Source organism: Podarcis muralis, chromosome 3 (genome assembly GCF_964188315.1).
Source record: "Podarcis muralis chromosome 3, rPodMur119.hap1.1, whole genome shotgun sequence".
Classification (NCBI taxonomy): Eukaryota; Metazoa; Chordata; class Lepidosauria; order Squamata; family Lacertidae; genus Podarcis; species Podarcis muralis.
In genome coordinates, this window is record NC_135657.1 from 63,204,657 (window position 1) to 63,232,561 (window position 27,905).

The 27,905-nt window shown below is 42.8% G+C and overlaps 1 protein-coding gene across 1 annotated transcript in view; it reads right to left on the reverse strand.

Moving 5' to 3' along the window:
- The window catches only part of ENPP3 (ectonucleotide pyrophosphatase/phosphodiesterase 3), a 47,345-nt gene that overhangs the window by 16,031 nt on the left and 3,409 nt on the right, over positions 1-27,905 (reverse strand). Inside the window, exons 2-16 of the mRNA XM_028723437.2 lie at positions 21,733-21,805; positions 19,088-19,148; positions 15,610-15,707; positions 13,780-13,859; positions 12,323-12,442; positions 10,673-10,782; positions 10,186-10,251; positions 9,699-9,771; positions 8,873-8,981; positions 7,413-7,541; positions 6,759-6,790; positions 6,043-6,170; positions 2,016-2,082; positions 1,471-1,558; positions 75-244 (exon numbers count right to left, since the gene is read on the reverse strand). Of these exons, the coding sequence (XP_028579270.2) occupies positions 75-244; positions 1,471-1,558; positions 2,016-2,082; positions 6,043-6,170; positions 6,759-6,790; positions 7,413-7,541; positions 8,873-8,981; positions 9,699-9,771; positions 10,186-10,251; positions 10,673-10,782; positions 12,323-12,442; positions 13,780-13,859; positions 15,610-15,707; positions 19,088-19,148; positions 21,733-21,805 (1,404 nt within the window). The remainder of the gene's footprint in view (positions 1-74; positions 245-1,470; positions 1,559-2,015; positions 2,083-6,042; positions 6,171-6,758; positions 6,791-7,412; positions 7,542-8,872; positions 8,982-9,698; positions 9,772-10,185; positions 10,252-10,672; positions 10,783-12,322; positions 12,443-13,779; positions 13,860-15,609; positions 15,708-19,087; positions 19,149-21,732; positions 21,806-27,905) is intronic.

The window sequence follows — 27,905 nt, forward strand, 5'->3', positions numbered from 1 at the left end:
TTCTTGCTTTCGGGTGAGGGGTGGGAAATGAACGTCTAACCGTTTTAGGAGTTACTGATCCTGTTCAGACTTACCAAGCTGCAGACACATCCAGAAACATCTGGTGATGCGGGGGAATTCATGGGGCATAGAGAAGGAGCTGACTCTTCTTTCGCAGGTGACGGAGTGTAAAAAGGAACCTTCAGTAGGTGATTCAAGGTACCATGTGTACCATTGTTTGCTGCTGGCGTAATCTTAAGCAGATCTGTCACGGAAAGTGAAAATGATTTCTTTGGGGCAGGCTCTGTGCAAGGCTTAACTTGAACAAGAGCTAATTTCCTCTAGGTGATGTAAACTTGGCTGTTTATAAAAATGCACGAGGATTTCCTGCTAAAGAACCCAACATTGCCATTTTGCCAGCTGCTTTGATTCTTGAGAAGAATGCACCGGGTTATTGACTGGAATATGTTTAGGGTCAAATTGATACGGTGCTGTGTGGTATGGGAGTGTCTTCTCTGGTTAGACTCTGTACCTTACCCACTGTAAAATTCAATGAAAATTTGTCATGGTGCTTTTGGGAAAGGGCTGGAACTGCGTGTTAGAGCAGGTTTAAAATCTGGTATATCCAGGTAGGGTTGCGAATGTCCCCGGCCTGAAACCCTGGAAAGCTACTGTAATGCAAACAATACTTAGCAAGATGGACCAATGGTCTGGCTCCTTATAAGGCAGCTTTGTAGTGTTCCTATGAATCACTCATGAAGAAAGCTGTCATGCCAATACTACTTTTCCTTCTACTGGTGTGGTCATTTCCCACATGATCTTGCTGTCCCATGTTGGTTCCCTCAGCCAAACATGAGGGCCAGCCATGGTTACGGGGCAACTACATGCACTGTTAATGGGTGAATTGGGCCTGTGCCAAAAGTTGGGCTGCATAAGTAGTACACTCCAGCTTTGGCCGTATCATTTCAGTACATTCCTTTGATTATGCCCTCACAGCTTCAGCTGTGGAAACGCTTGCCTCCCTACTGTTGACTTCCAAAACCTGCCCTCCCATATTATGAGTCAAGAAGAACTATTTTCTCTGTGCATAAAGCTGAAGAAGAAAACTGTGGCTGCCATCACTGGCAGGATGATGTCCTCTAAATAGAGAGTCACACCATTTACGCATAGGATGAAGGGCCATGGAATCTACTGTGCAGCCGCATTCTTTGTAGGTGTCCCAATCTGGAAGTCAGAGCAGTGGATATGCCTGTTTTTCATAATACAAAATACAGAACAGCTATTCTGTTCCTCAGTACACCTACCACGTAGGAAGGATTATAACCTCAAGGTACCCATCTGAACTCCACGATATATGTTTGCATTATGTCCTGAAGTAGTACAATATGTTTGTGTAGCAATTAAATGTTCTTTGCATACTGAGTTCAGTTTACTTTGCTCCAATCTTAAAACTATTGGTGACAAAACAGACATAATCTAGTTAATACTCACCACACATTAAATTGTAAACCTCAATGTTTTCAAAAGGCTTCACCTCAGTTTTTTCTTTAAATCCTGGTCCATGTGCCACAAAGATGGCCTGGGTAGTCATAATAAAAATGGTGTTACTAAACAGCTTTCAGAAGGTTTGTTTAAAACAATAAAATAAAGCTAGTTTAGCAAAAGTTTGACTCAAGCCATACATGGGAGAAACTACTGATTTGAGACATGAGGTTTATTCCAGAAGAAAAAAAGCAAATTTTAACAGTCTAGCTTAGACAATTTTGGATGCATAAGCAACCCAGGGTTTTATGATTTGACATAAGCCTTCAAGTAGTTCCTTTACCCTCAAAGAGGTCTCATAACACACTTCACGTTTTGTTGGTGCATCTACTCAACACACCCTCTGGCCCATGGATTGTAAGTCATGTATTAGTGTAAAACAGCACCCATGCAGGACATGAGAAATGTTGGAGTTGATTCTGTGGCAAATGCTTACAGAAAATAACAGATAAATAGGTTTTTCTATATTTATTTATTTTTTAAAAAACCCTTACCTGCATACTTTTGAACTCATTGTCAAAGCCATGGTTACCACCACCACAACGTGTATAGCTTTTAGACCTGAAAAAAGACAGATGTTGAACTAACATGTCAGCTTCAACAAGAAATATTAAGTATTTCAAATAAGAGCTGACTCTAGAGAGGGGCTATTTTTGCAATCAATGTAAAAAGGCACTCCCTTCAGCAATTTTGGTCAATAATTCTGCTTCGAAAGGGTGATTGTATGAAAATACTCCACCTACTCAGGAAGTTGCTGTCCCCTGAATGGAATTAATTTGATCTCAATGATATATTCACACAGCCAAATAGCACTGTGGCATCATCACATTCACTAACAGCATGGTTTCTGATTGGATGGTATTATTCTAGGAAGAAGAAAGACCTAACCAAGATAAAATGATACTAAAGCAGCAGCTGATGGGCAAACATATGGAACTCTCACCAGAGATGCTCGTCTGGTGCTATGTCCTCGTATTATTTTCTTGCTTATTTGCTGTTTTTATTTGTGTTTTAAACTTGTCATCTGCCTTAGAAACTATAAACACTGAAATGTGGAGACAAATTCAAACAAAGCAGTAGCACTCTTCACATCTTAGGCCATTAGTAAGTGTGTCAGGGAAGTGTTGTATTTTGGAGTGGCTCTACACTTTGTGCAGCTATGATGTCTGCATACCAGAATTGCAACTGGGTTCTGAGTAGCAAAGAGGAAGAGTGAGAACCAAAGATGCTCATCTTTATATCTCAAGGACACATGTCAGGGAGCCATGGACCAACTCCAGCTCCCAAACACATGTGGATGGGTGTGAAAGGGGATGTATGTATTTGTGGTGGAAAACACTACGGCAACGAAGGGGTAACTACAGCAAAATGACAACAACATCAAACACAGAATTGCTCATAATCGTCTTGGAAATTGTTGTATAAAAATTATTTAGCTTTATAAAGTTGTGGTTCATTTACATATTTCAGAACTATTTCTTTTATTTCCTTTTTTTACACTGTTTCCTCCTTTCCTTTGAGCCATAAAAGAAATTCTACAATATTTTGACTAACAATGACTGCATTTGCCTGGAAATTTTTTGCTTACTCACTGCTGTGACTTTTGGAAGGCAAGACAGAATAAACAAGGCTGCCAAACTACAGGAGTCATTTACTGGAAATATTTTATGTTGACTCTTTTGTAACGATTTGGAGTAACTTCAGCACATAACTCCAACAAACCCACACCCAATATTTGAAAGCACTTTTGATACTTTGGAAATTCCTCATATGCAAGGTTGAACAATAAATACATGCCAAAACAAATTATTCCCAGCTCCTTGAATTGTGTGGCTATTGTAAATTCAAACTGCATGAGATGTCAAGAGATCAGTACAATTGTGCAGAAAGCAGTGGTGGGGACAGACGTCTGCACCTGATTTTAAAATCTAAAAGGCCTGCAAGTGTTAGGATCTAATGCAGAAAGATGGAGGAATCACAGTGTTCATCAAGGATTATGAAATGAAGACATGGATGTTGCCATGCAGAAGGAATGGGGAGCCTGTGCCCTTCTAGACTACAGCAACTCTCATTCCTGAGCCATTGGCCATGCTGGCTGCTGCTAGAGCCACAAGTTCCCCTTCTCTGCCTTTCAGGATTATTTGTATTCCAAAGGTAGTAGCCATCCAGATACTTCTGACTATGCACAAACAGTCCAATGAACTCAATAGCCTTCTTCTGTTACTGATCCCCAGCAACTGGTACTGAAGAGTCTGCTGTCTTTACACAGAAATGTCAGCATTCTGCCTTGATCAGAAGTTTCATCAGCAGTTTGACAAAAAGCTTCCATGAGTCTAACATTCGCAGATATACAGTGGTACTGTACCTTGGTTCTCAGATGCCTTGGTACTCAAGCAACTTGGAACCCAAACACTGCAAACCTGGAAGCAAGTGTTCTGGTCTGCAAACTTTTTTCAGAAGCTGAACCATTTTGAGTGTTATGCTGAGGTCTGTCCATTTTTGCTATTTACCATATTTTGTGTTTTTGTTTTTGTGGCTCTTTTTGTCTGTTTTTGTGACTGTGTGGAACCCAGTTCAGCTACTGACTGACTGATTGATTGATTATGTGACTGCAGTACATTGTTTATTGCTTTCATTTTGTGGATCGATGGTCTCATTAGAGAGTAAAATTCATGTTAAATTGCTGTTTTAGGGATTGTTTTGAAAGTCTGGAATGGATTAATCCATTTTGCATTATTTTCATTATTGGAATGCTTTGGTTTTGGAATGGACTTCCGGAACAGATTAAGTTTGAGAACCAAGGTACCACTGTACTTGCAAAATCCGGATGGGACAGGCTGGGATTTGACATGGTTTGGTTTATCCTAACTGCATTCTGACAAAACTAAGCTGAAATGTCCAGATGTAAGGTCACATGGCCCTATGATTTCTTTGAAAATATTAATGAAGGAAATCTACATTCTCAGGAGTTGCGAAACTTCAATGACATGATGAGACAACTACGTCAGTTCAGTGGAAGTCAGTGGAATTCTCAAGAGGTTCATTAATATGGAACTTTATGAGTTTCTGTTTTGATTTGTTTATGTGATTTTACATTTACTTAGAAAGTTAACATTCACAAGGTGACTTACAGAGATATTCCCAACAATCAAACTGAAAAAAATAAACTAAAAGAATAGAATTGCAGAGCAGAAAAACAGTCAAACTAGAAGCAGTTCACACTGGCTGGCTGAATGAAATGGTATTCACCTGACAGCAGAACAAAGTCTGGCTGAATGAAAAGGAAAAGATCTCAGTACCTGAGCTCACTTTTGCAGGAAGGGAGCCTGAGGAACTGAGGCACACAGGGGTGACAAGATATGAAGTTCTAGGCCTAAGAGACAAAAATTGATCTGTTTCCCTGTGGCTGCAAAAGGGAGAGAAAGGACAATGGTGTCTGTCACAGTGAGAAGAAGGGCTGCTGGGGAACTTGCACACTCTCCCTGCAAAGTAGGTGCCAGGAAGAAACTCTTTTTTCTTTGGTGTGTTTCTACCCTTTTAAAATATTTTTTTATAAACCGCTCATAACATTTTATATAAAAAAGGGTATAATCTGAATGAATAGATAAAGCACCTGCCCTTTAATGATACCCCAAAATCTGGTGCAGAGTCCACCTGGCCTAGGGGCGGGGCCCAGACTCACCCAGCCCTACCAAAGAGGCTCCTGGTGAGACTGGAGGGGCATCGCTATGCCTGACAACAAACCTTAATTATTGGATGCTTTTGCCCCATCTTTTTGTGCCTGCCAAACAGCTGTACCATGCTTATGGTAGTATTTTATTCTCTTGTTAATTATGCTGTTTTAAATGTGCATTTTATATTTGACTTCACTTAGCAATGTGTAGTTTTTTAAAATGTTTTAATGTTAACTTTGTTAGTGTTAAGTATGTATTCTGTAGCTGACCTCCTTTGTAATGTTTTATTTTGAAATCTTTACGATAACATTTTAGTTTTCTGTTAATTATGTTGCTTTGACTGTATACTTTATATTTGACTTTCTTCAGAAATGTTTGATTCTGGATGTATTAATATGCTGTAAACGCGGGTGGCGCTGTGGGTTAAAGCCTCAGCGCCTAGGGCTTGCCGATCGCATGGTCGGCGGTTCGAATCCCCGCGGCGGGGTGCGCTCCCATCGTTCGGTCCCAGCGCCTGCCAACCTAGCAGTTCGAAAGCACCTTCGGGTGCAAGTAGATAAATAGGGACCGCTTACCAGCGGGAAGGTAAACGGCGTTCCGTGTGCTGCGCTGGCTCGCCAGATGCAGCTTGTCACGCTGGCCACGTGACCCGGAAGTGTCTGCTGGCTCCCGGCCTATAGAGTGAGATGAGCGCACAACCCTAGAGTCTGTCAAGACTGGCCCGTACGGGCAGGGGTACCTTTACCTTTACCTTTAAACCGCTTTGAGATTTTTCTTAAAAATATAAAGTGGTATAGAAATGATGATGATGATGATGATGATGATGAGGTCACCATCAGTACCATACCTCACACCCAACCACTGCCGCTGCATCATAAGGTGAACTTTGTCAATACGGATATTGTTAACGTAGTGCAATCGCTTTGGCAAATTTGGAGTCAAGTAGGCTTTGAGGTGCTGTGTGGGCTTTCGGCACTAAAATTGGAAAAGTGAACTTGTGAGATCTTCACATTGCAGAACACAAAGACACAAATAAATACTTCTAACCACAGAGAAGAAAGGGTATGCTGTAATTCCTTCATGAAAACACCAGACAGGAGTCACAAAAGTTCTTACTGATGGCAGTGTGCTGATTTTCCCAACAGAAATTCATGGCTGTGTTCCACAGAACAAAGTTAGGATGCTACCTTAATTGATATATACCAGTATTTGCACATTTAAAATTATTTATCCTAACCCCCATAAAAAATTGTGATCTATATATTGATATAGGTTACATGTAGCACATCTGCCAAAGAAAACAACATGAGTCTACTGCAGAAATTACACTTTGGAAAAAAATGCATCAACTACATTGTCAACTGCCCTGAAATCTATGGATGAAACCCCCTTCGTCCATAGATCTCAGGGCAGTTGACAATGTACAATATATAAATCTACTGTTAAGAATAGTAATAATAATAATAATAATAATAATAATAATAATAATAATAATAATAATAATATACTTGCTGTTTTCTTACTAAAGCTACAAGGAAAATGAGAGATTAAATGCTTACTCACCGTAAGATTTTTAACAATGCCTGCTGAATCAACTGTTTGGAAGAAAATCAAAACATTAGACTCTGGATTCAAAATTACATATAATGATCCAACCCTTTTAATCCGTTTTGACATTTTGTAAGAATTTAAGAACCAAATCTGGGTTCAAGCTTGGCTGTGGGACTGGGTCATGCTTTTTGGGCCTGATGGGTGACTTTTACAGGGAGTGGGATGAGCAAGCGTGACTTTGCTTCTGCTCCTTGATTTCTCTGCAGCTTCTGGTACCATTGACCATGGTATCCTCCTGGACTGATGCTATGGAATGGGAACTGGGGGAACTGTGCTACAGTTGGTTCTAGTCCTATCTATTGGGCTGCATTCAGAAAGCAGCATTGGCAGAGTGGATTTCAGCTAGCTGGTAGTTATGCTATAGGGCTGATGGGAATTGTAGCACAAAACATCTGAAGGGTACTGGGTTGTCAAAGGATGACCCAGAGGGATGTTGAGTTCTCCCTCACTCCTTTTGGTCTTTTCAGCAATGGATGGACAGCCATCTGCTGAGGATGCTCTAGATTTCCTGTCCTGAGCAGGGGTTTGTGCTAGATGGTCTGCAAGCCCTAGATCCCTCCCAGCTCTCTAATTCTATGGATCTATCATCCTATGCCCAAAGCTTACATGAAAAGAAGTCGTTTGGAATATTCCTTGATCGAATACGAGGTGCCGGTCCTTCGTACATATAAAAATTAACGTCCTCAAAATAATCTGTCATGAATTCCATCTGCTCACAGAGTGTCTGATCCATGCCTAAGGAAAGAGAAGAGATGGTTAAACTATTCAACAAATATTGGGAGTGGCCGCCAAGACCATACAACTGCCAGGGGTACGTGCAGGAGTCAGGCCCAGTGACCAGTAGGGCTTCGCAGGACTGGGGCCTTCCTAAGTTTGTTCTGGAGAGGCAAGGTGCAGGTGAGGCCACTTGCTAACTCACTGCACCTGGTGGCAAGAGCCGGGAAGGGATATAAGGTCAGCATTTCCCTTTGGCTCTTTGCCACAGCAACACGTTTCCTGCCTTGCTGCGTTTGGCTTCTTGATCCTCAGACCTCGTCTTCCTGACTCCCTGCTTCTTGACCCTTGGACCCTTGACTTCGTGACTCCTTGCTTCTCGACCCTCGGACCCTTGACTTCGTGACTCCTTGCTTCTCGACCCTTGGACCCTTGACTTCGGGACTTCTTGCTTCCTGACCCTCTGGACTCTCGTTTCTGGTCCCACCCTGCCATCTTGCCCCCGGTCCCGACGTCCTCAGCCGGGACTTTGATCGCCCGTAGACCGGACCATGACAACACCACCAGTCCTGAAAGACCTACATTGGCTTCCAGTACGTTTCCGAGCACAATTCAAAGTGTTGGTGCTAACCTTTAAAGCCCTAAACAGCCTTGGTCCAGTATACCTGAATGAGCATTTCCAACCCCATCATTCAGCCCGGACACTAAGATCCAGAGCCAAGGGCCTTCTGGCGGTTCCCTCACTGCGAGAAGTGAGGTTACAGGGAACCAGGCAGAGGGCCTTCTCAGTGGTGGCGCCTGCCCTGTGGAACACCCTCCCATCTCATGTCAAGGAAATAAACAACTATCTGACTTTTACAAGACATTGGAAGGGAGCCCTGTTAGAGAAGTTTGATGTTTTATTCTGTTTTAATATTCTGTTGGGAGCTGCCCAAAGTGGCTGGGAAAACCCAGCCAGATGGGCGGGGTATAAATAATAAAAATTATTATTATTATTATTATTAGTTTGCAAGATCAATAAAGCTCTATACTGAGACACAAAAGGGGCTGGCCCAAGATATTTTGTTGACTGAGGCAAAAGGCAGGATAGCGTCCTGCTCACCCCACCCATTCCTTGAGCAGCCAACCAGAAGAGAATCTTTCTTCAACACTAGTGATGGGACAGCATCCCCCAGCACCCCTGTGAGCCGTAGACTAAGGTTAGGGGGTTCAGGAAGACCACGAGGCAGATACAGCTCTGTCCTCTGAACACATCTTGCCATCCTTCCCTCCTCAGGCATCTGTTGCCTGAGGTGGTTGCCTCACCCTGCCTAATGATAGCACCTAATGATGGAAGAACAAAGCAGTCATACCATGATCAGCCACAAGTATGATATTGACACAATTGTCCAATTTTCTTTGTCTTAGACCTTCCATTAACATTCCCAGGGTCTCATCTGCCTTTTGTAAGGCTTTAACTGTCTAAAACAAAAGGAGAAAAGATTTCAATAGTGTTTCCCCTTCAAAGTGTGTTCAAGATCAAGTATACCATAACAGAATATGGGACAAAACAGAACAAGCATACTTTTGAAATATTTTTTTTCTATTGCCTCCTGGTGTTTTTAAAGGTATTTTTGAACTGGAGTCCCATTTAGTACATCAGTTCATTCATATTGAGAGATTCTTGTGTATTGGGTTAATCAGAACAAGATGTATATTATCATCAATATTACACAATCCTTTTAGGATGCACAGTGAACTATAATATACTGTAACAATCTCCAGGTTCTGCTCTCCAGGTACAGTCACGCAGAGCCCCAATCCTGATTAGGACAATGGAGTAGAGTGAGAGTAGCCTATTTTTTTCATCCCCATACTCGTTTTCTGTTGGAAAACCCCAACCCACTCCAGTATAACTAGATTATGATGCTTACATCCACTTTGTCTGCTTACCCCCTTACTGTCTGGTCCTCTGGTGTGTTAGGAGGTTGGATGATGGGCTGTGTAAAATATGTTAGTTCATAGAATCATAGAAGGGACCCGGAGGGTCATCTAGTCCAACCCTCTGTGATGCAGGAATCTCATCAGTTCCTAGCTGATGCTCAACTTAACCACATTGCAAGCTGTGTCACATGACTGTGGTTTGTGTATCCTACATGTTTATTTATGGCTTATAGGATTGGAAAAAGAAAAACTTACTTCACCATGAGCTGGTCCATATTTATGTCCTGCTGAGTCCGGTTCCTCAATGTACAATGTATAGAAATCAGGCCTAGAGTTCAAAAGAAAAGTGCATTGTGACTGCATGGAAAGGAATCGTGGCCAGCCTTCACTCAAAGGAAGGTGCAGAAATGTGCACGAGGTTAAACTTTTTTTTAGAACAGAAAGCCACCAGCTGGATGTGTGCCTTACAAAAGTAGTACAGAACATTAAAATGAAGTATATTAACCAAAACAGAATAAGAACCAAAAAAATACATCCAGACAGATCTAACAAATCCCACCCTGCCCAAAAAGAGATGACATATATTGAAAACCCTCCAGATAAAACCTAGGTAAAAAGAAAGGTTGAAGAAAACACACACACACACACACACACTGGCAAAAGATCCTTAGTATACAATAAATAGGCTTGATAAACATTTCACAAGAACAAAAGCACTGCCAAAAGCTTCCTAAACTGTTACCTTTCAGATTTTGGGAGTTCAAACCACTTCAGCAGCTCTGTAACTCTTTGTTCAAATGTAACTGACCTGCAAAGAATAATAATTAATGTTATTATTTAGCCATCAGGGAAATTTATTCTGCAACAGAACAATGATGCAGACCATGAACAGGGAACTTGTGGTGTCTAGATTTCATGCCCCCCAACGTTTCTCACATGAAAATAGGGACATTCTATTCCACATGAGGAAGCTTTTCCCGTACGTGTATACGTCACATACAAATACATCTGTCACTTTGAGCCAGTTACAGCCTCTCAGCCTGCTTACCTCAAAGGAATGTTGTAAAGAAAAAAATATGTAAGGGAAAGAATCATGTACAACATCTTCAACAGATAAATAGAATGAAATGAAATTTTAGCTGTAAGATGTCTTGAGTCCCTGTCAGGAGAAAAGGTAGGATATAGCAGCAACAACAATTTCTTTTTCTTTTTCTAAAACTCCAACTTACTTGTTGTACACCTTAAAGATGTTAGGGTATGTTCCATTGATTTTAGCTTCGGATCCAGGCCAATAGTAGGTGCCAGCTTTCAACCCTTGAAACATTGCTGTATGCCAAATCTGCAAGAAGATACACAGATTCAGTATCTGAAACATAGACAGATCTACATTTTAATAGCACACATTTAAAACTCTCCATGCCCCAAGATCTTGAAGGGGAACCCCAATCAACACACTAAAATCATGCTAATAACTGTGACATACAAGGTCTTTTTTGAAGAAGCACCTTTGCTAGGGAACTGCTTGTCGTTAAGGGGCTGCAAATGTTGGTTCCATCTCAATCATTTCAACAAAACTATTTTATCCTATGTGGACTTTGAGTGAGCAAGCTACTAGGTCTACACATTCCCCTCCAATGGCAGATGAATCAAAGGCAAACATTCCCTTGAGCTACCTCAGAGCATGAGGCAATCCAGGACCTGAATAGTCTGAGGTGAAGCAAGCTGGTTGCAAGGCTTCAGAAGCACCATAGAGCTGTGCCACCATAGAGCCTTGGAATAGCATTTTATTTTTCTTGCCCAATTTGATACATTTTTGTATCTTCCGCAAATGTCCCCAAAGGTAACTACCAGGCGGTGAAGAGGAGGAGGAGACGGTGGCAGAGAAGGCACATTTAGTGATTTATCTCAAAGCCTGGCAAGCTCATATATGGAGATACAGTTCTTCAGATAGCCTGGACCCAAGCCAAATATAACCAGCACTTGGAATTGTGCCAGAAAATGGGCAAGTAGTCACAGGAAGTGTCTGTTCTGCCTGTAACCAGCTCCAGTCAGAAATCTCATCTCAGCCTTTTGGACTGAAGCTTCCAAACACTTTCCAAAGGCATCCCCATACACAGCATGTTACTGTAATCCAAATGGGATGTAACTAAGGCATGTAGCCAGATCAGACATCTTTAGGAACAGGTGCAGATGGCACACTAGTTTTAAAACGTGCTAATGTACTGTTGGCCACTACTAAAACCTGAGCATCTAGGCTCAGGCTTGAATCCAGGAGTGCACCTCAGTTGTGAACTTGAATTTAATACAATCCAGCACAAATTGGATCCCTAATCCTCGATCAGCCTTTGACTGATCAGGATAACCTGTATCTTGCCTAGATACATCCTCATCCAGTCGATTACTGACACCAGACACTGTGTTTAGCACTGAAACAGCTTCCTCAGATTGAGATAGAGTTGGATGTCATCTGCATATTGGTGGCACCGAACCCCCAATCCCTGGGCAACCTCTCCCAGCAGCTTCATGTCAATGTTAAATAGTATGGGGACAGGATAAGACCCTGAGGGATACCAGAGGCCAATGACCAGGGCAGAGGCAGATTTAGGAGAGTGTGACTGGTTACAGAGCTTTGGGGGTACCACAGTGGGCACCACAACTATGTTGTAGAATGGAAGACAAGAGGTAGGGGTGCCGAATTATGGCATCACACTGGCCAGGGCATTGAACAGGAGTTCCCCAGCATCCCCTGCTGGGCTTGTCCCTCCAAGAAGGACTGGAGCCACTGTATGAGAGAAAGCACTTTCATCTATCTGTCCACCTGTCCACCTCATTCACATGGAAAGTGAGGAGCAAATCGAGAAACAGCAAATGGCACTTACAGGCTGACCACCCCACCATGCAGGATTATTTTTGGTATCTGAAGAAAGCGAAAAGTTCTGGTTTAATTTTACATCGTACATATTGTTGTCAATGATGCCATGGGATTCTGGGTACAAACCCTGGGGAAAGAAAACACAAAGTGAGTGTACTCTGTGCCTTGATATGTACATTGGGTCGCATCACTAGAAGCTAATGCTGCTAATGTCAACCCCGATGTCTGATTTCTTTTTAACATTTATTGCCCACTAACAATGAATCCCATCTCTGTGCAGCCAAAACTGCACTCTTGAAACACCAGAGGGAACTGTCAGCAGGCTTGCAGAAGGTTTTTAGATCTAAAGCAACATCAGCAAACCAAGGTGAGAGAAACCCATGAAAACAGCCTAGCATGAACAGAATAGGTGGGGCAACAGGACTGGGGAACTGGGTGAGACAGGAGGTAGAATGGTACATCACAGAAAAGGGCATGGCTGGCTGGCTGAACTGAAATACTCTACCTAACAGCAACTTTTGGCTTCAACCTTCTGGTTTCAACAAACAGATTGTTACCTGATACATGCATGGATTAATCACTCTTTATTTCCTCCTAACTATCATTTTGCAAAAGAGAGCTTTAACTGTGAAGTCCTGTGAATGTTTCCTCAGAAGTCTGTACTACAGATTTCTAAATGACTAGTAAGCCACCTCATGAGAAGAGACGACTCCCTGGAAAAGACCCTGGTGTTGGGAAAGATTGAGGGCACAAAGGGAAGGGGATGACAGAGGACGAGATGGTTGGACAGTGTTCTTGAAGCTACCAAACTGTGGGAGGCAGTGGAAGACAGGAGTGCCTGGCCTGCTCTGGTCCATGGGGTCATGAAGAGTTGGACACAACTAAACAACTAAACAACAAAAAGTAAGGCTGCTTAGAATTAAAGCCCTAGGCTGTATATGCACCTGCATTTAAAGGACATCCCCACACACAAAAATCCTAGGAAGCTCACAGAGCTACAATTCCCAGCACCCTTAATAAACTATAGTTCCCAGGAATCCTGGTGTGTGTGCTTTAAATGTATGCTGTGCATTCAGTCTAAGGCTCTAGAGACACAGCAGTGAAATGTCCATAAGGAGGGGCGTCAATCGTCTGTGCCAAACACATATTCCTATGTCCTGCTTCCACCTCTCATCAAACGGGCTACCATTCTAGTACCAAAACAAATCTGTTTTCTTTAGGTGGACCTTTGGGGAATGAAGAAGCTGGTGTTTACTTTCTTCTGCTTTGCTGTTGTTTTAGATTCTTGTTAGATAATTATTACGGTTTGGTGGGAATCTAATGTTGTTCACTGTGTGTTTGTTAAGAGCAGAAAGGTGGGATATAAACATTTTTAGAAATGAAATAAAGCACCTAGCTTTTAAAACAATAGTGACACAGCAGAAGTAATGGTGACAAAAAAAGGCACACACAAAAAGTACTTACAGTGACAATAGTATAGTGGTTTACAAAGGTTTTGGTTGGATAAACAGCTCTCATGTACTTTGAATGGGTCCCACATGTTTCTGCAACAAATGGTGCTTTGTAAATATAGTAAATTATAACCATGACATAATATGGCATATATGCAAAACACAGAGCATGCACACCTCTTTTAAAACTTATTAGGAACATAGGAAGCTGCCTTACACTGAGTCAGTTCATTGATCCCTTTAGCTCAGTATTGCCGACAGTATTTGGAGCTCTCCAGAGTCGTTCTCACCCCTTCCTGGAGATGATAGGGATTAAACCTTGGACCTTCTGTGCACGAAGGAGATGTTCTACCACAGAGCTAAAGCCCTTCCCCAAGGCCCCTTGCTTGTAAAAAATACTTTTCATAGAACATTTCCCGTTAGCCCGAATGTGGGCGTTTTTCTCTGGGTCTAATCCCCCTCCCTTTTCGACTGCAAGATGCATCTTGCACTGACTGACACTGCATAGCTTTTGCAGGTCAGTCACACCTGTTTGCTCAGGCTTGTGAAGGGTGGAGGTGAGAAGATGCTTCTTCCACTCCCTGCGTTGTGTCACACTGATTTGCCTCTGCTTTTATTATTATGCTCCATTGTTGTTTTTCTTGCGGTTTTCCTTATGCTGTCATGTTATGCAACCAGCCCTGGGTCTTCGGACGGAAGGGTGGATAATAGATCTCAATAATAAATAAAGGAGCAGGGAGAGGCTGGGGTTAGAAAATGAGATCCCAGCCCCATAGCCTCTCAACTCAAGATGGCTGCTCCTCAGCTTAAAGAAAGGGGTGGTTACCGTTAAAATAGAAATAATGGGTGATATTCATCTAGGTTTCTCTCAGAGGAGGCCCATCCAAGTTCAAGAACATGACTAACTTAGCTGGCTCAGCTCTGAGTAAAACATAGTGGAATACTACCCATTTATCTATTTAGAAAACTTACAAACCACTTAATCAAAGAGCTCTCCAAGCAGGTTACACATAAAATAGTTGGTGAAGTATAGCTAAAATCCACAAATAATGTAAAAAGCAAATGTACACAAAACTGTCAGCAGTGAATCTTTTGAAACAAATATAGGTAACTGAAAATCACCATTATTATTATTATTATTATTATTATTATTATTATTTATTGAATTTATACACCGTTCTATACCCGGAGGTCTCATTTGAGTACTTCATTTGAGTAAGGCTTGCTGAAGCGAAATGGCTGGCCCCAGACTTCTTACTGAAGACTTCTGCTCAATATGGGAGTATCATGAGCAGGCTCCAGCCATATGCCTTGCTTAATACAGGGCATTTGTCTAGTTGAAAGACTGTCACAGAACATCCCCTCTCTTTGAGGGACTGTCTGGTCCAGCCTGGTTTCAAGATAGGGAACAAGGAAGGACAGCAGGGGCCTTGAAGCTGCAACAGTTGCATCTGGGCAGAAGACAGGCAGAGCAGACACGCAGGCTCACTCACCTTGCAGATCTATTTAAACTGTAGCATTTGTTTGTTTGTTTGTTTGTTTGTTTGTTTTAAATCTGCATCTGCACATTCACAGTACGAACACAAATTTCATGCAAATCTGTGCCCCTTTTTCTTCTTTTTTAGAAGATGCTTTTCTTCCCTTTTTTGACAGTGCAAAGTAGGTCACCCTACTTTAAAGTTCAAGCAGCAACTCCCTGATCCACCTCCTCTGAGACCCATTTTTTCTCCCCCTCTGCTAAATTTCAACACTAGCAGCAATACTTATATGCAAATAATTCAAACATTTCTTTCTGCAGAATGAATTTTTAAAAATTATTCATCCTCAGAACAAGATGACTTACTGAGTTTTCCAATATTTGGCAGTAAATAGTCCCAAGTTTCCAAGTATTCTGCCCTGAAGCCATCCATTGAAAAAAGAATAAGCGGTGGCAGATCGAACCTGAAGGTAAAGAACACAGAGTCAAAAGTCAGGAGGATATTTGGGTGCTTGCTGAGAAACATTAGTTGCCATCTTCCTGAAAAATTAAAGATTAGACAGTCCACATATGAATGTTAGAAACTCTGTGGGCAGGATTCAAGTAATGAGTCACATCAGCGGGAGCCCTGTGCAAGAACTTTCACTTGTATAATGGGACTTCCCCCCTCCTCTCCCTGCCACCACCCCAAAATTGGGTCAGGAGGTCAGGGGGACCCCCCCCCCAGTACATTGTGCAATGAGAAAAGACAAGGAGAGATGTTCCATCTAGCAAACTTAAATGTGTGCAGACTTAGAAGAGTGTGATGTTGAATTGTTCCCTGAATTGATTTTAGGTCACAGGGGAACTAAAAGGAAGGCTGGCTATTTAGGGAAAGTCATGTTCTTCTGCCTGCCAGTATGGAAAAGGGGGCCTTGCCATGGGCTAGCTCCTCAATCAAAGACCAGGAAAAGTGTGGGAGAAGACCCTGAAATTACATCATTCCCAATGTAGGAAGCTGCAGACCTCCTGAAGCTCATCCATGAACCTCCATGGATGACAAGTTAAGAAACTCTGTTGGCATCTGTCTGTCTCAAGAGACAATGGAGAACACCTCTGGAGATGAAGTCAAGCTGCTGGAGAATCACAGCACCTGCTGTGGCTGCAAGGACTCCACTCCAGATCTGTGTAGGCTTCACTCTTTGGCCTTTTCTTCTCCCTAAGCTACTCTGCAAAGCAGTGGGTACAGATTTTTCCTTGGGATTTACTCACGAATGAGTATAGCCACAAGCCAGAGGAGATTTAGGATCAGAGTTTTCCTTCTCCTAGATGAGCTACCTTCCCAGGTGGACAAGCCCTATCTGCCCCCCCCGCCCCATTTCCCTCTACAGCACACGCAGAAACCACCTTCTTGACCGTTGGACACACTGTTGGTCTTGTCCTCTCAATCCACCGCAGCCTGTATTCACATGCGGAGGAAGTCCCTAACTCACCTGTAGAGTGTTATAAAACCTGCTGTAGCTATTTAATAACACTTCTGCTGTTCTTTTTCAAAGACAGCCAAAATAGGACAAGTAAGAAACACATTTATGATTTTATGGAAGACTATTGATCAAAGACTCAATGCACATAGACACTTACATCATACATGGTGATAAGCCAGAACTATAAGCAATCTCCTGACCAGTTGGACCCTACATGATAATCTACTACTGCTTTATGATTTCATAACTCATTAACCGATTTGAAAATGATGAAAGTAAGTCGAGAACCAATGTAAAGTGCAACTATTGATTTAGGGGTCAATAATGCATTTATAAAGCCCCTGAAAAACCCTAGCATAAAACATACATGTTTAAAATTCAGAACCTCCTAATCTTTCTGCAAATGCTTTTCAGGATTGCTATTTTGCTCCCGACGTACTTTTCTTTTGATCTTTCATAACGAGTGTTCTGTTTCTGAGCCGAATCAGACTTTCCTCAAATACTGTAGTTCTTCACATACTTATTCCAAAGCAAGTTTAAAACGAAGCTTATTCCAAAGTTTGTGTGCTTTGAGCATCAGTGCAAAGCCTCTGCTGAGGAAAAGCATGCTTGGGGTTGCCCCAGTAGATAAAATTCACTATCAGGTACTGATACTATCTACAACAAGATAGCTAGTGTTTGCAGGAAAAGCTGTCAGCTGACTGTACTTAAGACTAAGGGTCAAGTTACACATAACATGCTAATGTCTGTAGCAAAAAAAAACCTGGTGGCTCCTTCCAAAGAAGGGGAAATTCATGGAGGGGCAATTTGGAATGGAGAAAGGATAGGAGGGAGGAGGTGCAAATTTTCTGATGCAACTTCCCCTTCCAAGGTCACTTTTCCCTCCATGGACTTCCAAACACTGTAAAGAGACCTGCATGAAGTCTTCCAGGGTTCATGGGATTCTCATCTGTCTTTTCAAATTGGAAGTGTAGGTTATAGGCACTTCATAAAGGAGCACAGGTGCTCCTTAGAACCCCTTAGAGTGGGTTTCAGAGATTCCTTCTGCAAAGAGATCCAGCAGAGGATCTGTTAAGGAACGTGTTTAATGGGTTAATTTCACATGAGTTGATAATGCTGACTCATTCCCTACAGTGCAGCTGTCTTATATCTGTTGCTGGGCAGAATTTGTACCTAGATATGGAACGAAAGTTGCAGTGTTCGGCGCTGGGAAAGTGTGGGAGATCTGAACAGTGGAGACTGATTGGAATCGTGGAAGAAAACAGAACACTTTGTGAAGAGCTGCAAGGACTTTGGAAGCAGCTGAAGTCAGGACTTGCTGTGGACTTTGGGGCAGCAAGAATTCTGAAGCCAAGAACCCTTTCTGGGATCAGAGGGAGATGACTATTTGTAAAAACTGTGTATGGTGTGTGTATATTGTAGTGTATGTCTGTGTGTGCCAAGTACAAGTGAGCTCTGCTAAACAACTGTTTCATGTGACAAGCGCAAGTGCTTGACTGAGTTTCTGTGGCTCATGTACACAGAACATACCTGAGAAGATCTCATGATGGAGGGTGAAGGAAGTGCATGTTCTTGTTGCAGGTTTGGGCAGCTCAAAGCACAGCAACAGAGAAAGTGTTCTCCAAATGCAATGCAGGAAATGAGAAAGAATGCCTATGCAGCAGTTACACAGAGGGTAATTGCAGTGGTGCACAGTTAAAATAGGCTGTCAGGATAGCAGAGCAGAGGCAATGCTGTGGTAAGGTAAAAAGAAAAAGGAAATCTGAAAATACCATTAGGGTACAGCACTAAACTTTTTCTCATAAGTCGCTGTAATTATTCATGAACTTGCAGAACGATCTAGCCCATACGATTTATATGGTCTTCTAAGCTGTGACTAAGGGATGCGGGTGGCGCTGAGGTCTAAACCACAGAGCCTTGGGCTTGCCAATCAGCAGGTCGGCAGTTCAAATCCCCGTGACAGGGTGAGCTCCCATTGCTCCGTCCCTGCTCCTGCCCACCTAGCAGTTTGAAAGCGCATCAAAGTACAAGTAGGTACAATAGGTACCACTCCAGTGGGAAGGTAAATAGCATTTCCGTGTGCTGCTCAGGTTCACCAGAAGTGGCTTAGTCATGCTGGCCACATGATTCGGAAGCTGTCTGCAGACAAACGCCAGCTCCCTTGGCCTGTAGAGCGAGATGAGCTCTGCAACCCCAGAGTCATCCGCGACTAGACCTAATGGTCAGGGGTACCTTTACTTTTACCTTTAAGCTGTGACTAACATCAATTTGGAATGATGGTTCTCAATAAATAAAAAAAATATTTGTGTGCTTATTTACACAACAAAACCACAAAAAATACAGACATCCTAAGTGGACAGTTGTGAATACATTAATCTTACCCTTCTGGACACTGAGCTGTGTTAGAAGAGGTACAACTTTCTTTCAACCAGGATGTTTCTTCTGGAAGAGGAAAAAACATACAAAAAGATGCATTTGAATGAAAGAGAGAGAGCTGAGTCAGTTCTTAGCTTCACCTCAGATCTTTGTGAAAGCCTGTTTGAATGTCATAAATGCTTTTAAAAAAAATTGTTTAGCCAAGCCCATCCAGATATGTAGAAGCCATTCTTTATGTGGTTGAATACCATCTGAAGGAGTGGGTGTGTAGCTTGTTGATACTTCTAGATGCTTTGCAGCTTCTTGAGGCACAAGTGGCCTCAGCAGCACAGAGTGTTTTCCATCCATCTTTGGTTGGTGACCCAGCTGTCTGGATAGGGATAGCCTAATTACTATTGTCTATGCTCTGATAACCTCTCGGGTAGATTGTTGCAATGTTTAATATGTAGGACTGCCCCTGAAGACATTTCGGAAACTACACCTGGTGCAGAATCCGGCAACCAGGTTGCTTACTGAGGCAAGAGCATATTACACCGATCCTGGTCCAACTGCACTGGCTTCCAGTTAGTTTCCTGGCCCAATTCAAAGTGTTGGTTTTGACCTATAAAACCTGAAACAACTCAGGATCGCAATGCCTCAAGGACCGCCTCTGAACATATGAACCGACCCAGACCCTGCAATATCATCTGAGGCCCTTCTTCATGTGTCTCCTCCATGAGAGGTCCAACCACACTTTTGGCTGATTAACATCCTATACGCTTTTAAATATGTTTGTGGGAGAGGGTGGGGGAATGGAATTACAAGATGGTGGCATAGGATAGAATAGACAGAGAGAGCCCAAGCTATGTATGCATGCATGAATGAATGCATAAAGTAAGTTAGAGGCACAAGGAAGACTGCCCACGCTCAGTAGTTTCCTGGAGTCACAGAATGTTGTGCATCAATTGGAAAAGCAAAATGGAGGGGTGGAGGATGAATTTGGTTGCTTGAGCCCTTCATATCTTAACAGTATCCAGGATAATAAAAGTATTGTGGAATACAAGCATTTAGGGAGTGGGGATATAATGGAACCTGTTGCTTTCTCCAATTGCATTGCAGCTGCTTCATTTGGTCAATAATACTCATTTCAGGAAACATACTTAGCTATGCATGAGAATGCTTTTGGAACTGTTCACCTTTGCAAGTGCATCATTTTCTCACAATGCCCAACTAGGTGACTATGAGAAGCCCACAAGCAAGAACAAAACAGCACTCTCCCCTCCTGCGGTGTCCAGATACTGGTATTCAGAAGCATAATCCCTATGACCATGGAGGCAGAACATAGCCATTGTGGCTAGTAGCCACAGGTAGTCTTTATCCTCCATGATTTTGTCTAATCTTTTTAAAGCCAGTTGGCTATCTGAACCTGCTAAGCAAGCAAGTTCCTTGGTTTAACTATGCAGTGTCTGAACCAAATTTGTTTATGCTGGCTAGGGTTGATGAGAGTCCAACATCAGGGGGTACAGGTTCCCCATCCCTGCTCCACAACAATGGCAGGTATGCCTCAATCTGGTGACCTCCTGGTGTTTGGGGTTAAACAATCTGTGATCAGTGGCCATGCTAGGTGAGACGTGATGGGTGTTGGACTTCAACAACAGGTTGAGGAAGGATAAATAAAGGAGCAGGTGCCTCTTTAGCTGTTGTTGTTTTTTTAAAAAAAAATTATTCTTGTAAACCTCAGGGTTCCTATCAGCATGTTGATCATAGAATCATAGAGTTGGAAAGTACCAAAAGAGTCATCTACTCCAACCCCCTGAAAGGCAGGAATCTTTTGTCCAATGTGGGTGTTGAACCCATAACCCTGATATTAAAAGTCTCATGCTGTACCACCTATCCCAGCTGTGTCCTTGTTCAAACCTAGTCAGCACTCACCACTTGAGTTTATTATTAGACGGAATGTTGTGAACTTTAATTCCTAGGATGTTCAAAAAATATTTTAAGATCAGTGAAGGCTGAGAATTCATATTCTCGTCATATCTGGATAATCATTCATCCATGAATTATCAAATATTTTTGGTTATAGTACTTTGGAATGTGGGTGTGCTCAGATTTCAAATATTACGTCATTTCTTCTAACCTACTTTACTTTTCTTTTACTTTGGCACAATGTTAGGTACACAACATTCTATGACTGGTTCGTGTAGGCTTCATGGGCATTTATTGTGCAGCTTTCAGTTGCTTTTGGGTGGAAATGCTGCCATGACTGAAGTATGATTCAGTACCAATCTGGTTGACTTCTGCTTGTGAAATGGGAAGCAAGCACCATATTGGTCTTTGCCTCAGGCAGCAAATGTATTGGGTTGCCCTTGAGCCCAGACATAAGTTTTATCATCTCACTTAAAACTAAACTTGAAGTATATCCCCTGGACAGGGCTGGCCCAAGACAGTTTGGCACTTGAGGCAAATGACAAAATGGTACCTCCGTCCCCACCAGGGAAGAAGCGGTGTTGAAGATCTATATCAGGAACAAAGGGGGAATGAAGATCAGGATCTGCTGCCGCTGTGGATCCTGCCACCTGAGGCAGTCATCTCACCTTGCCTCAAGAGCCCTGCCCTAGACCTAAGACATTTTTGACCCCCTTTTAGTAAATTGAGGAGATTGTGAGATTACCTTCTCGTGTTTTCCTTAGTCCAAGTCCCAAGCCTAGTCCAAGCGATACAGCCACCAAAGAAACTAGAAGAACCTGTTACAAAATAACATATGTGTCACAGAGTATAAAAATAAGCATATTGCATATATGTGGTTAACAAACGGTCCTTCCCCGTGAATGGAAACAATCTCTCTCTCTCTCTCTCTCTCTCTCTCTCTCTCTCTCTCTCTCAAATGTGGGCCTCTACAGTAGCAAGGGGTTTGGGAATTGCAGCTAAAGTCAGATGGAGATGAGCCTGCAAGCTGCAGCACACAGAGCTCAATGAAGGTCTGGAACCTATCAGGCTGTCCATTGGGGTGGCAGCTGCTGTAAATCTTTACCTTTGCTCAGCCCGTGTAAAGTGCATAAATGAACCATATATCACAAAATGTCAAGAAGGCTTAAATGACTTCATTCCACAGGAAACAGAACCAGAGCAACACACTGGATTTCTGGAGATCTCATTGCTGAGAGAATTGGAATACATGCAACAATGCTTGTTTGGTTAGGAGCAGAGGGAGCTGTCTTACAGTCACTCAGGTCATTGGTGTGATCTAGCACAGCACTGTCTACAGTTCTTCAAGCCAGTGGGCACTTTTGAAATTTTGAGAAAGTGCCTGAGTGCCAGTCACAAAATGGGGGCATGACATATCATAAAATGGATGCCATAGGGGCACAGCACAACAGAAAATGAATTTTTGCCTTTTGTTATTATTATTATTTTAAACATCTTTATTGAAAGTTCAAAAGTACATGATTATATGTGCACTAAAAATAGTAAAGGTAAAGGGACCATTGACCATTAGGTCCAGTCGCTGACAACTCTGGGGTTGTGGCACTCATCTCGCTTTATTGGCCGAGGGAGCCGGCGTACAGCTTCCGGGTCATGACCAAGCCACTTCTGGCGAACCAGAGCAGCGCACAGAAAAGCCGTTTACCTTCCCGCCGGAGCAGTACCTACTTGCACTTTGACGTGCTTTCAAACTGGTAGGTTGGCAGGAGCAGGGACCAAGCAACGGGAGCGCACCCCATCATTGGGTTTCAAACCGCCGACCTTCTGATCGGCAAGCCCTAGGCTCTGTGGTTTAACCCACAGCACCACCCGTGTCCTCACTAAAAATAAATAAAAGAGAGAAAAAGAAAAAAAGAAACAGAACCCGTGTAGAAGGGAAAATAAAGTGGGGGGGGGGACCAAAACTGTATACTTTACAGGGTTGTTATTGTACTTCACCAGATCTTGACCTATTACAGTATTTGTAAGAATGGATTCCAAATATCATTTAATTTGTCCATGGCAAGTCTGCATTTGTATGCAAGTTTTTCATATGTTGCGAGTTATTCTATTCTATTCTATTCTATTCTATTCTATTCTATTCTATTCATTGTGGAAGGATTTTGTTTACAAAAATTGTGACACATACATTTGGGTGTTTGGAATGGTTCTGTTTCTGGCAGTGTGTGTGTGTGTGTGTGTGTGTGCGCGCGCGCGCATGCACGTGTGCTTGTACATGCCTGAGTATAATAGTTTAAACACTCAAATTAAGTGTTTAAACTGACAGAAGTAGTTCTATGTTGTTGAGATGTGAGAGTAGCTTTTAATTTAACCCTACAGGAAGTCATGTAGTCTAATCTCTAAAGGGGGACCACATGTTGAGATTTCTGCATTGCAGGGGGTCCAACTTGATGACCCTTGGGGTCCCTTCCAACACTATGATTCCTTCTGACCTCACTGATTATAGCTCAACAGCAGCGTAAAATCAGACACTGATCAATGATGGAGTGACTGGCTCTGAAGCCTGCTTGTTCTTCTGAAGATATGCCTCCTCTCTCAAGCCAATCCCAAAACTGCCAGCATAGATTGTCTGGTGTAAAGCTTGCTCATGATGCTGAACAGACTGACTGGAGGACCAGCAAATTCAGGTTACTCAATTACAGTTGATGGGGAGGCAATGTATAGCAAACCTGTACTGTATCTCCCAAAGATGAGACCTTTTGCAATATGGAAAAGAACAGGGGGGTGCACTGACAACACTTGCTTGACACAACACCATCTACCCTCCTCAGAAACAAGTCCAAATGAATGCTCAATAATTTGACAACATTGTCTAGCCTCCCTGCAAACAGATCAGGACTGGCAAGGAACTATTGTTCGGCTACTGGGCATCCGTTTGGGCATTGTAGGAAACAAGATGCCAGACAAAATGGACATTCAGCCTGATCCTTATTAGCTCATGTTAATCCATATTCTCCAAGGTAAAGGTAAAGTGACCCCTGACCATTAGGTCCAGTTGTGGCCGACTCTGAGGTTGCGGTGCTCATCTCGCTTTATTGGCCGAGGGAGCCGGCGTACAGCTTCCGGATCATGTGGCCAGCATGACTAAGCTGCTTCTGGCGAACCAGAGCAGCGCACGGAAACGCCGTTTACCTTCCCGCTGGAGCGGTACCTATTTATCTACTTGCACTTTGACGTGCTTTCGAACTGCTAGGTTGGCAGGAGCTGGGACCGAGCAACGGGAGCTCACCCCGTCGTGGGGATTTGAACCGCCGATCTTCTGATCGGCAAGTCCTAGGCTCTGTGGTTTAACCCACAGCAACACCCACGTCCCAATAATCTCCAAGACACTGCTGCAAAACCTACTGTTTGGAACAGCATAAGCAGGGACAGCATGGACCAGCGGCCCAGGACATCTCTGTCCAGCATGCTTCACTGAGCTCTCAGCTTCAGACAAAAGGGTGGGCAGAACCAAACAGAACATTATGAAATAGACAGTTGCTATCACCTCATGAGGTCTGCACGAAACCCTAGGTCTGCATGAAACGGAGGTTACTAAAGTGAAGGGGGGATGTGAGGTGACGGGAAGGAGGTTTGAGTTTTTGAGTAAGGTGTGCACTGGTAACAAGAAGAGAGAACAAAGAGGAGTCCTCCATGAGCTGCTGGAGTGCAAAACCATCTTGGGAGGCTGGGGGAGAGGGACAGGAACGGCATGCAGGGTGACTTGGACTGTAATGCTGTGCTGCTGTGCAGAACAAGCCCCACTTGAGATGTAACACTGTGAATTCTCTCCCTCTCCAAGGAACTCTCTTGATGCATCTAGGTGTAAAATAAACCCTATGTCTTAAAACGCTACTGCCTCTGCCGTATCTGAACTCTCAATGGAAACATGCCCCTGGGTGGAACCCCCTGGAATCTCGCTGCCACTTGGTAGAGGTTGCCACTTTTGTATGGTATCTTCCAGATGAGCAGAATCTTAAGAGCAAGATTGCCAGCTAGCTTGTGCAGTTTGAGAAAGTTTAGCTCAGAGGTGTTGAACATACATTGGTGTTTTCTTGTTAATGAAACATCACCAGGTGTGAAATGCATTGTGCAGAGATACCGTGAAATATTTGAGGTATCTACATTCTTTATCTCTTCAGGTGAGGAATGGAATAGGCAGAGGTTTGAGTGGGCAAATGGAGGGACATCAAGATCATCCCCTTCATTTCTCCCTGTGCCTCTTCTTGCTTGCCCACTTCCAGTCCATCTATCCCTTGCCAGCGTCTCCTCCTCTGCAGTTTTCTTCCCCCATCATCAGAGTCCTAAAACTGTCTCCCTCTCTCTCACACACACCTTTCTCCCTACCTCCATCTTTCCCATCTTTCCTCTTAATACCAGTTTGACTCCCACCCAATTCCACCTCCCACAGTTCTTCCTGTCACCAGAGAGCTAATATAATCACATACAGAGACCCTTCTTCCCTCTACCAAGCCTTCCTTTAACCCCATTCCCAAGCCATTTACTATTGAGAAAAGTCCCCTTCTTTCTCATCCTTCCTTCTTCTCCTTTCCCTGTCCCTGCCTTTCGGACACTGAGAAACACCACATCATTATGGCAGACCAGTACAAATATTCTCTCTCTCTCTCTCTCTCTCTCTCTCTCTCTCTCTCTCTCTGTGTGTGTGTGTGTGTGTGTGTGTGTGTAGACACACACAGGTATAATGAGGGTTGATAGCATTGTATAAATCATTGCCATCGTAGCTTCAAAAGATATTGTGGCTTGGGTAAGTGGTAAAATATTTCTACTGATCCTTCTCAATGTCTTTGGATTAAATGTCAGGAATAAACCCATTTAAAAAAACTCCATTGGAATTTTAAATTTTGTAAGGATTTTGAAACAATATGCAAATTAGGCTATCTGGCTTTCTTTGTGGTGGTGGAGGAATGTTGTTGTTGGCATCTGTCTGTCTTGAGAGACAATGGAAGAGTGTGCCGTCGGGGGCAAAGTCAAACCATTGGAGAATTACAGTGCCTGCTGTGGCTGTAGAAGAATTAGAATATGGTGGTGGGATGGGGCAACATGAATAAAGCTATATAAGCCTTTATACAACACCAGCAAAAATCACCAAGGATGAAAGACACATATCATAGCTTTTCTCATCCCATAGATTGATTGCCATACCCAATAAGCGAAGCATAAGCAAAAGTTTCTATTTAGCAGTGATTTCCAACTTATTTGTAGAAGGCCAGCAGAATTTGTAGGGGAGCCAGAGCTATGGATCCCATTCCCTATCCTCCCATGTCGGCCTTACCTTACGCTGCATATCTCCAACAGCACTACTCTGGATATTGTGTGCAGAGCTCTTCCTTCTTTCCCCCTGTGCTAGGGATATGTGCTGTACTTCTCCAAGTGGAGCCAAAATATGAAGACAGACTTACGCAAACTTACGCAGCATGTGGGAGAAGGAATGGAGACAGGTTCAAAGGATCCAACGCCTACCTCCCAGCTTTCATCCCACCGCCCCAGCTTCCATGCTTAGCTGTGTTTTATTTATTCAACTTACAATATTTATAATTGGCACTTCATTCAATGAAGCAGAACGTAACAGTTTCAACCAAGCTGAAAGTACTTTTTCACCTGGTGCATAGTTAAACTATGGCCTTCACTCCCACAAGAGGCACTGATTGCCACCAACCTATGTGGCTTTAAAAGAGAATTAGAGTGCTCTTGTGCTTGGCTCGTGCTTTTAGAACACCATTCAAAACTGCATTCAAATGCAGTTTTGAATTGTGTTCTATAGTGAGTACTGCACTGAACCCCTTTTTGTATAATTGGTTCCTGCTTTTGGCATCTGGTTCGCCACCCTGAGAACAGATGCTGAACTAAATGGCTTGTTCCAGTTGGTTCAGCGTATGGGGTGTGTGTGGGTGTGGGTGGGTGTGTTTATCACGGCCGATCTCAGGGCAGGGAACAATGCAGCTGAAGCTGATACAGACTGAGCAAACACCATAAGAAATCCAAAATGAAGTAAAACAAATATAATTGAAACCTAAATCTTTAAAATACAGATCTGTATCGGCAAGTACACTCTCACAAAAACACTGCTTAAAGCACCGAGCAGATTTCCATCTCCAGCAATAACTAATTAAAATTAATATCCTGCAAACTGCTGAGCAAATAGGTTTTCACTTGGCCCCAGAATGAAATGAGGAGGCACTAACTATCTCTCCAAGGCAGATGTGGGGAATCTCTGGCCCTCCAGAAGTTGCAGGACTACAGTTGCCATCAACCCCAGGAAGCGTGCCTAAATCATCTATGATGATCATTGTATACTATACTATCTACCCTCAATATACTAGAATTGGGGGTGGGGTGGGGGTAAATGAGCCCCTTTTATCTTTTCTGACATTCTCCTCAACTGTTGTTTATAGCAGTTGTTTACAAGAGGGCTTGCTTTGAATATAACTGGGAGAACTCAGTTTTGTGCATTATACTTTTTTAAAAAAAAACACCAAACTGTTATTGAACTTTTTCAATCCTCCTACCTCTTCTGCCTCAGTCTTTATGAAAACCAGCAATTCGAGTGAAGGATTAAAGGATTAAAGTTACATAATGACTGGCTTGTAAATATAAGCCTTTGCATCTACACAAGTATTTCCTAAAATGACGTTCCTAAATGTACTTTCTTTTACCTGTCCTGAATTTTCCAAGATTCAGTTTCACTAGATGTCCACGAGTTCGAGTGTTATGATGGGGGGAAAAACTTTTCTCTATTCACTTTCTCCATGCCATGCATTGTATAAACATTGTAGAAACATCTATCATGTTGCTTTTCCCTCACCTTTTTTCTAAGCTGGAAATTCCCACATACTGCAACCTTTACTCATAGGAGAGTTGCTC